This window comes from Helianthus annuus, chromosome 1 (assembly GCF_002127325.2).
Source record: "Helianthus annuus cultivar XRQ/B chromosome 1, HanXRQr2.0-SUNRISE, whole genome shotgun sequence".
NCBI classification, from domain to species: domain Eukaryota; kingdom Viridiplantae; phylum Streptophyta; class Magnoliopsida; order Asterales; family Asteraceae; genus Helianthus; species Helianthus annuus.
In genome coordinates this window covers 76,261,156-76,271,243 of record NC_035433.2, presented here as the reverse complement: position 1 = coordinate 76,271,243, position 10,088 = coordinate 76,261,156, and the positions used below count along the sequence as shown (strand labels likewise).

Below are 10,088 nucleotides of genomic sequence, written 5' to 3'. Positions count from 1 at the left end.
TACTTGCATGGAAAACAGAAATTTATTTGTCTGGTAAACTAGATCATGCACAGTCATTAAAGCACAATTTATTGTTTATTTAGTGTACGGAATGTACGGAAAAGTGACTGTTGTCATAGGTGTAGCGGTGCCCCAAAAAAAAAAAAACTAGACCTGGTAGAAAAACTCTGAATCGGTTTTTTAATACTCGGGTATTGTATACTTAGAACCGAAACTGACCCTACCCATAGGGTATAGATAGGGTTTGCATTTTGATCTCAATACCTGAAACCGGAACCGATCATACCCAATTAATACCCGAAACCGGACAAGAACCTGAACCGATTATATAACTGATACATGATTCTAATATCTTTCTTTTAAATTTATGTTAGTGCATTTATTTTCATTTTCTTACATTATATAATGCATATTTACCAATAATAAACAAAGAGTTAATTACGTTTTTCGTTCCTATGGTTTGTGAAAAATCACTATTTCAGTCCATTAGTTTAAAAATTGCTAAAACAGTCCATGTGGTTTCACTTTCGTAACTATTACAGTCCACCTACACAAACACCTTCCAGTTATTCCGTTAATTTATTTGAAATGACCATAATGCCCCTGTTATTATAATTAAAATTAAAATAAGTAAACAGGTGATTACGTTTTTCGTCCCTATGGTTTGTTAAAAATACCATTACAGTCCATTAGTTCTAAAAATTGCCAAAACAGTACCATGGGGTATTTTGGCAATTTTTAAAATTAATCGATTGTAATGGTTATTTTTAACAAACTACAGGGACGAAAAACGTAACTAACTTTTTATTTATTTTAATTTTAATTTTAATAGAAAGGGCATTATGGTCATTTCAAATAAACTAATAGAATAACTGGATGACGTTAGTGAGAATTGACTGTAATAGTTACGAAAGTAAAACCACATGGCCTGTTTTAGCAACTTTTAAACTAATGGACTGAAATAGTGATTTTTGACAAACCACAGGGACGAAAAACGTAATTAACTCAATGAAAACAAAAAGAATACAAGAAAATAGGGTAATAAAAACGCAATAGAGTATTAAAAATACGAAAAATATAGAACTAAAAAACTCGAAAATAGGGTATAAAAACCTGAAAATATGGTATTTTAATACCCGGTTTCTTAAGAACCGGAGCCGAACCCTACCCGGAACTGGACACACAGGGTATGATTTTTTTGTCAAATAACCGGAACCGGAACCGAACTAATTATAGCAATAACTGGTTCCAACCCTTAAAATGAGAAATCAAAACCGGTTCCATAACCGGAACCGGTTATGAAAAATACCTGGTTTGTGCACCTCTACTTTTGTGTTCATTGTTGGGTTGGTGAGTGTTGATTTGTGTGAATTATTTGGGCCTGGTCTAAATATGGGCCATAAAAAGAGCTTCAAACGACTAATGAGTATTAGTTGTTATTTGAGTCGAGTACACCCAAGATTATATATATCTTTGGGTATAAGTTTTAAAAGTCATAATTTTGTTTTTTTTGTTAAAAGTATAATCTCAATTTAAGTTGTAACAAGATTATATAGCATCCATAAGTCTAAAAGTTATGAAGTAGTGGAAGCTTTGGAATCTCATGGGTGTACAAATCAGTTAATTTTAATAACTGGTTTGGTTAATCGGTTATCCCGGTTAATTTGACTTTTTGACTTTAACCGGTTATTTTTTAACTGGTCCGGTTATTTTTCGGTATTTAACCGTTTTTTGCCTTTTTTTTTAAATTTTTTGGTTTTTTTTTTCAGTTAACCGAACTACCGGTTAATACCTCGGTTCCTATACTATATACTTATAACCGGTTACTAACATACGGTTAAAAATAACCACTAACTGATTATTCCTAAATCGGTTATTAACCGCTTACGGTTTTGGTTAATAACCGGTTTCGGTTAATAACCGGTTACGGTTAATTAACCGGTTATTTTGTGCACCTGCTTATCCGGGAAGCTTAAGAGCTAATTCGGACAAGTTGAGAAAGTAGCTGAGTATATATTTTCAGGAGTACAATCGAGATGGATTGAACAATTCATTTGGTTCATATACTCACAAATTCTCTCAAAATACGTGTACACATTAGGGTTCTTTGTTGATTAGGGGTTAATCTTAAAAAAGACTTGAAGATTTAGTTGTATTCTGATATTCTCCTATCATTGTGAGAGTACTATGTTTTTTGGTATGAAATCTGATCATGTTAATGAGATTGTAATGCTCATGAGTTAGGGTTAGTGTTATCAGTTTGGGTTCTTGATTGAGATAAACATTTGTATTTTTCTTGGTTGATTTTATAAGTTTTGAGGGGTTTTTGTATAGTTTCGTAATTTATGTTTATGTCATAGTTGGAGTCAAATACTAACTTTTGATAATTTTTGGTTAAATTAAAATAAAATGATCAAAATACCCTCTTAAATCAAAGAGACCATTTATATGATTAACTTTGTTTTTTTTTTTAATTAAAGGGACTCTTTGTGTAAAGTACTCAATATAATATAAGAAAATCAACCCCCTTTGGTGTTCATTTTTTTGTCTAGTGAGCGTCAATCTCTATACACCATCAATAGTCACCGGACCCAAGATGAAAAATTATGTTGTTTTAAAAAAACACATGTTCGTTTACATACCATAAAGAAAAACATTTGATCGCGAGAACACATACACAAGAGCAACAACGTGGATGTGTGTGAATACATACAAGCGAGTGAAACACACATGCCACGAGAAAAAAGAAAAAAAAACATGTGATTTGTTACAACTTATAAGAGACAAATTGGTTGAAAATTCACTTTAACAATACATACAAGACATGTCACGGGTGAACTCACAAACATTTTGATTGGTGTGACATTATGCTAACCACGCTGGTTTTATTGATCATCAAGTGTGTGACAACTATGTTGGATTAATGCCAAGGGTTCACATGTTGTTCTTGTAATTGTATACCTGTTTGATGTAACCTAATGAAAACCATAAAAGATTGCCACGTGTCAAGCCTAGGTTGACTAATTTGGTTTTGTTTGAACCATAAGAATAGTATTGATTTATTTTTGTCGGCACAAATGACGGCTTTGTTGAACCATAAATAAGAATAGTATTGATTTATTTTTGTCGGCACAAAAGACAAATCAATTTAGGTTCATTGAAGCCAAGTCAAAGATGACAACATGGATACACGGTGATGGTAACAAAAACATATCAAACGTGTTAAGTTTCAAAGATCTATAATGCCACTCGGTATGGGGTCGTCCTGGCCTGTAGGGGCGGACCCATATTGGTGCCACCGGGGTCCCCGGACCCTAATCCTTTTAAAAAAAAATAATAGATTCGGTATATTAAATTGTATATGAACCCCATAAATACAATTAAGTGGACACCATAGAAATAAAAAGAAAGCTAGTGTAGTGGTAAATCTCCCTCTTTTCCACCAAGAGGTCATGGGTTCAATCCTGGATAAGCCCATTTTTCTTATTTTTTTTAAAAATCTAGTTCAAACCTCACTTTAACTCGACTCGAACGAGGACCGACACGAAAATGGTCCCCATTGAAATATTTTTTTTAAAAATCTAGTTTAAACCTCACTTTAACTCGACTCGAACGAGGACCGACCCGAAAATGGACCCCATTGAAATAAAATCCTGGGTCCGCCACTGCTGGCCTGGTGACGCCCCTCAACACTATTTCCATGGGACCGGCGTCGTCGTGAGCGGCAAATGGTAGACGTTAAGGACGGAGCGCAAAAGAACAAAAAATATAGCCGTTAGACAAACAGCTAGAATATAAAAAAAATATTTTTTCATTCCCACTTTATTTAATATATACCCTTTATTCCCCTAATTTTAACCCAAATCTTTTCAATTTCTCTCATTTTTTATACACCACCATATTTTTATAAAATTATAGGCATGTCTTTTTCTTCTTTTTCATCGTGGTGTTCGTCATATTCGGGTGAGGGCGAATTATTTTTTGCGAACTTGGTTATGCACGCAGCACAGATGATCATAGAGGAGGAGGAAGAGGAAGAAACGTCATCACAACCGCAAACTAAGGCAGCCGCCTTAAACCGAGACCGAAAATATATATAATTTTTTTAGTGTATCTTTATTTAATTTTAATAATAGATTTAATTTTTTTAGTGTTAATAATGAATTCAATTTATTTTTCGTTGTTAATATTTAGCTGGCCATGATAGTTTAGTGGCCGATTATTTTGCCAACGAATCTGTGTACACGGACGCGATGTTTAGACGTCGGTTCCGAATGAGTCGTCAACTGTTCTTACGTATAGCAGACGACTTGGCGTAGTCTGATCCATTTTTCACACTTCGATATGATGCTAGGGGCCGTACTTTACAGAAATGTACGACGACCATTCGCCGACTGGCATACGGGACGGCACACAATTCGTTGGACGAGTATTTAAGGATGTCCGAAAGAACTTCACGTGAATGTTTGCACAAGTTTTGTGAATGGATCATGAAGTTATATAGCAAGAAATATCTTCAAAAAATATCGTGAAGTTTTGTGATGTTCGAAAGAACTTCACGTGAATCATTCCGCACCCGACAGACGATTAAAGAAAGAATTTTGCCAAGTTTGAAGAGGGGGCGAGAAAAGACATTAAATGGTGTTTTGGGGTTCTACAAAAAATGGCATATCATTGAACATCCAACACATTCTTTTGCACTACAGAGGTTGCGATACATTATGTATGTTTGTATCTTGTTGCATAACATGATTATCGAAGACGAAGGTAGAGCGATTTGTGACTACGACGAAAACGCGCCAAACAGGAATTCTGTTCCAGTGAGTGTAGAATAACAAGATTTAAACTGATTCTCTCTACGTAACGAGTACACACCAAAACCTACAAGCGGACTTGGTGGAATACATTTGGAGCAACGCACAAAACAAACCCAATGACGACATGTCGGATGAAGACTAGTAGTTTTTTTTTTTTTTTTTTTTTTTTAAGATCATGTTGTTTTTTTAATGTAACGTTGAAATTAATATTTATTTTAGAGTTTAAATTGATTTTAATTATATATATATATATATATATATATATATATATATATATATATATATATATATAGGGTTGGGCTATATAGAAAACCCTATCTATATAAAAAATCCTAGAAAACCCAACCTCCCGACATTTTTTTTTAGAAAAAAATAACACATGTAATATACATGTTTTTAAGACTTTTGGGCCAAAAAAATCAAAAAAGCGCCGAAGGGATAATTTAAAAAAAAAAAATTCAGCAATTTCTGACTTTTTTGCCTAACACATGTTAGGCACTGAAATTTGTTTATTTTTTTTTTTTTTAAATCACTTCGGCGCTTTTTTGTTTTTTTGGCCCAAAACACTCTAAAACATGTATATTACATGTGTTATTTTTTTCAAAAAAAAATGTCGGGAGGTTGGGTAAAAATGGGTGGAGATTTGGGTTTCCAGAGTTTTCTATCTAAATGAGGGTTTTCTGTCTAGCATTGTCCTATATATATATATATATATATATATATATATATATATATATATATATATATAAATATATATTTAATTTGAAAAATAAATAAATTAAATAAGGAGTGAATTGCAAGTTTTGTCCTTTATCTTTAGGCCATTTTGCAAGTTTTGTCCTTTATCTTTAAATTTGACGAGTTTTGTCCTTTATGTTTGAAAATGAAGCACGTTTTACCCTTTGGGCCTTAAAAATCAAGCACGTTTTGTCCTTTATGTTTAAAAATCAATCACGTTTTGTCCTTTATGTTCAAAAAATCAAGCACGTTTTGTCCTTAAAAATCAAGCACGTTTTGCCCCAAAGGGTAAAACATGCTTGATTTTCAAACATAAAGGACAAAACTCGTCAAATTTAAACATAAAGGACAAAACTTGCAAAATGGCCTAAAGATAAAGGACAAAACTTGCAATTCACTCTTAAATAAGTGTGATTGAGCCATCAACCATTTCCTTGGTATAATAAACATATATATAAAAACTAACAATAAAAATAGTTTATTACTTTAATACATATATGTAACTAACTATATATCAAATTATACATATCCAAGGCAAATTCTAAGTTTTACACCGAACTAAACCAGTGAATCGACAAAACCTAAAAATCAAACCATGAATCAAATCGTTCAGATTTCAAACTAACCAACTTTATTCAGTTCTAAAACACACGATCAATTTATGTGGGGAATAATAATATTTGGTCTTTCACGGGGGTTCAGCAGGGGATCCTTTAGGGCCTCTCCTTTTTGCCCTTGTTTTACACCCTCTTGTTCTCCGAATCAGAGATCGTTGCAAGCTCCTTTTTCACGCCTGGTACCTGGATGATGGGACCCTTATTGGAGATGCTACTCAGGTGGCCAAGGCTTTAGACATAATTAGAGTGGAGGGCCCCTCATTGGGCCTCCTTCTCAACATTAAAAAAACTGAAGTTTTTTGGCCTACATGCGACGGGGTGAAGACTCAAGAGGGTTTATTTCCGCGGGAGATTGGTAGGCCGGTGCATGGTGTGAAACTCTTGGGTGGTGCTGTCAGCAGAGATGAGGAGTTTATTAGTGGTTTGGCCCTTAAAAGAGCTAAATGTGCGGTTGAGTTGATGGGATGTCTCAAACGTCTTCGGGACCCTCAGAGCGAACTCCTCCTGCTTCGTTCGTGTATGGGGGTTGCTAAACTGCTGTTTGGGCTAAGGACGTGTCAGCCTTCTTTTGTTGGGGAAGCCGTCTTTGTTTTTGACAAGGGGCTTCGGAATGCGATCGAGAACATTGTTGTTTGTGGGGGTGCCTTTTTCGGGGACCTACAATGGAGGTTAGCTTCCCTCCCGACCCGTTTTGGGGGGCTTGAGATTTGCTCAGCTGAGGATGCCTCTTCCTATGCTTTTGTGGCTTCAAGAGCCCAATCTTGGGTTCTTCAAGACCACATCCTTCGTGAATGTGGTGGTGGGTTATTGGACTCTGATTACACGGGTGCGTTGGACAACCTACATAGTTCTCTTCCCGATCTTGATCTCAGCGGTTTCTACATTAAAGACACCGCCCCCATTAAAGCCCAGAAAATTCTGGCGAATGCCTTATATGGCGAAATCGTCAAGACAGTTGAAGAGAAGTTTGCTTTGTCTCTGCGGCAGCGAGCCGTGTTTGAGTGTTTGCGAGCCCCCCATGCTCAGGATTTCCTGTCTGTTGTTCCCATTGAAGGTTTAGGGCAATGTATGTCGGCTGTGGAATACCGGGCTATCCTCAAGTACCGGCTGATGGTACCGCTTTTCCCGGTTGATGACCCATGTCCTGTATGTCGGAAGTCTTGCTTGGATACTTTTGGGGAGCATGCAATCCATTGCAAAGAATTACCAGGATTTAAATATCGACACGATTTAGTTCGTGATGTGCTTTATGATGTCCTTAAGCGGGCAGCGATCTTGGCGAAAAAGGAAGCTCCGGTGAACTTCTTGACCGATCCATTAGAAGGGAGATCTACCCTACGGCCCGCTGACATTCTTGTTTTTTGATGGGAAGGAGGAAAACACGCGTGTGTTGATTTGACAGGTGTGTCCCCCCTCGTTGGGCTAAGGGACCACGGGTTTGTGGCGGGTCAAGCAATAACTAAGGCAGAGGCGGCCAAAGTAGCTAAGCATGAGAAAGCTTGCATCGAGAATCAGCACGTGTTCACCCCATTCGCTTTCGATACTTTTGGCGCTCTCGCCCCTGACGCAGTGCGTTTCCTCAAGCGGGTTCAGCAGGTGGTAAGCAGTAACACCGCGCATGTTAAGGGGCAGAATTTTGTGTTTAGCAGGGTAGGGTTTGCTATTCAGAAGGGGGTAGCGGCGCAACTTGTTGCTCGTCTACCTGCCATTAGTCTGTAATCGTCTTTGTTCATTATTTATGCCATGATTTTTTTTATTAATAAATCATGAAATTTAAAAAAAAATAAAAAAAATTTAGAAGATTTTAAACAACTTGATAACCCTTTTTTGTTTATTCTCAAACAATAAATAAAACTTGTATTATTTTACAACAAAACCAAACAAACAATTGCCCCAATGATTTACAAGGCAAGTTACATGTTATGTACAACAAATTCACACACTCGTATTTTGACCACCCTTGGTTCATTTTTCCCTCACTCATTTTTCTCTATCAACAAAAAAATCGTGTAAAAAAATAAAACAAACATGTCAAAAAAATATGTATCTGAATAATTACGTACATACACCCGACACGTGCCCCGCCGGCGAGTCACTATTCACTAACTCTCCGTTTCCGGTACATCCCGTCGTTGTTCAACCAACTCCGATTTAATTTTATCATTCCACAACTCATCGTAGAACTCTGTACCTCCACCGTAACACTGAACCTCCACCACAACTAACTTTTCCGTCAACCGGAAAACCTCTATTTCAATCACATCTTTACCGTTTTTCGCTACCAAATCCACACCGTAATCCTTCCGTTTGTGCATTCTAGCGTTTGCATCCTTCACAATCTCCTCAACTTTCGAAATCACATTCTCCGGCGACTCCTCCACCACCAGCCGCTCGTTTTTCACCGGCGAAGTTGAGCTACTTGCACCGTCAAACAACGGCGTTAGGTTTAAACCGGAGGAAAACGAGATTATATCAAACGCGTTTAACGCCGTTGATTTGTTATTGTTAACTTCACGTTTCATAACGGTTTCTAGATCTAGATCTGGATTTGATGACTCTTTGTATCCTTTTTTAAACCACGGATCGGACTTGATCTCGTCGACGGTGATCCGAGTGTCAGGTTTTGTGTCAAGTAACCGCGATAACAACCGGCGGAGCTCCGGCGACATCCACTTAGGGCACCGGTACTCACCTTTGTAGATCTTCTTATACATCATCATGAGATTCGAATCGTTAAACGGTAGAAAACCTGCATTCATCACGAACAAAATGATACCGCATGACCAGATGTCCGCCTTCGCTCCGTCGTAGCCTCTCTTCGTTAAAATCTCCGGCGAGACATACGACGGCGTACCGCATAACGTGTGCAACAATCCGTCAACTCGGATCTGATCCGTCAACGCACTCAAACCGAAATCGGAAACCTTCAGATCTCCGTTCTCGTCGATTAACAGATTCTCCGGCTTCAGATCTCGATGAAACACACCTTTCGAATGACAATATCCGATTGCGGAAATCAACTGTTGAAAATACTTCCGACTATTCGATTCCGATAACCGTCCTTTCGCTACCTTCGCGAACAACTCACCTCCTTTCACAAACTCCATAACGACATAGATCTTCGTTTTCGTCGCCATAACTTCAAACAATTTCACAATATTCGGATGCCGTAACCGCCTCATGATATCGATCTCGCGTTTGACGTTGTTAATTAAATGATTGTTGTGAGCGATTTTAAGCTTGTTGATGACTTTAATGGCGACGCTGTGGCCGGTGTTGATGTCTCTGGCGTAATAGACTTTGGCGAATGCACCGCAGCCGAGAAGTCTTCCGATCTCGTATTTACCGAATAATGTGTTTGTTGTTGACGACATGATGTTGGCGACCTCTGGCATCGAATAAACGAGTCCAGAGATCGGGTTGATCGGAATTGGTGGTGTTTCTTTTGTGTACGGGAAGATTGTTGAAGATGATCGGAGAAGGTTTGGGGGATGTTTGTTGGGAAGGCAAAATTGAGAATTTAGGTTGAAAAAGATTTGATTATTGTGTGGTGTGAATGTTCGTTGTGCAAATGGGCATATAAGTTATGACAGCGGGGTGTTCGCTGTTTTCTTGTATTTCTTTTCTCCACACTTTTTATTTATTTTATGTTCTTTTTTTTTTTTAATATTAACGCGGTGGGTATCCATGATTGTTTTGGTACAATGGTGTACCGTTGGCATTTGTAATTTTTCTTTATTGTAAATAAAGATTTACTTTATTTTTCATGTGAGAGCACTCAATCATTCATATCCCATTCATATCTCATTCATATTCTTTTAAGATAACTAGTTGATGATCCGTCCGTGTTGTGGGAAGATAGTCGAATAATTCTCAATTAATTAAAAAAACATTATTATAATTTTGCTAGAAAAAA

At 37.2% G+C, this 10,088-nt stretch overlaps 1 protein-coding gene across 1 annotated transcript; it reads right to left on the bottom strand.

Moving 5' to 3' along the window:
- Positions 1–8,017: 8,017 nt before the first annotated feature.
- On the bottom strand, positions 8,018–9,845 carry LOC110869988 (CBL-interacting serine/threonine-protein kinase 11). The gene has a single exon (XM_022119187.2). It carries the CDS (start codon positions 9,565–9,567, stop codon positions 8,275–8,277), a length of 1,293 nt encoding a protein of 430 aa, XP_021974879.1. The 5' UTR covers positions 9,568–9,845; the 3' UTR covers positions 8,018–8,274.
- Between the last annotated feature and the right edge of the window lie 243 nt (positions 9,846–10,088).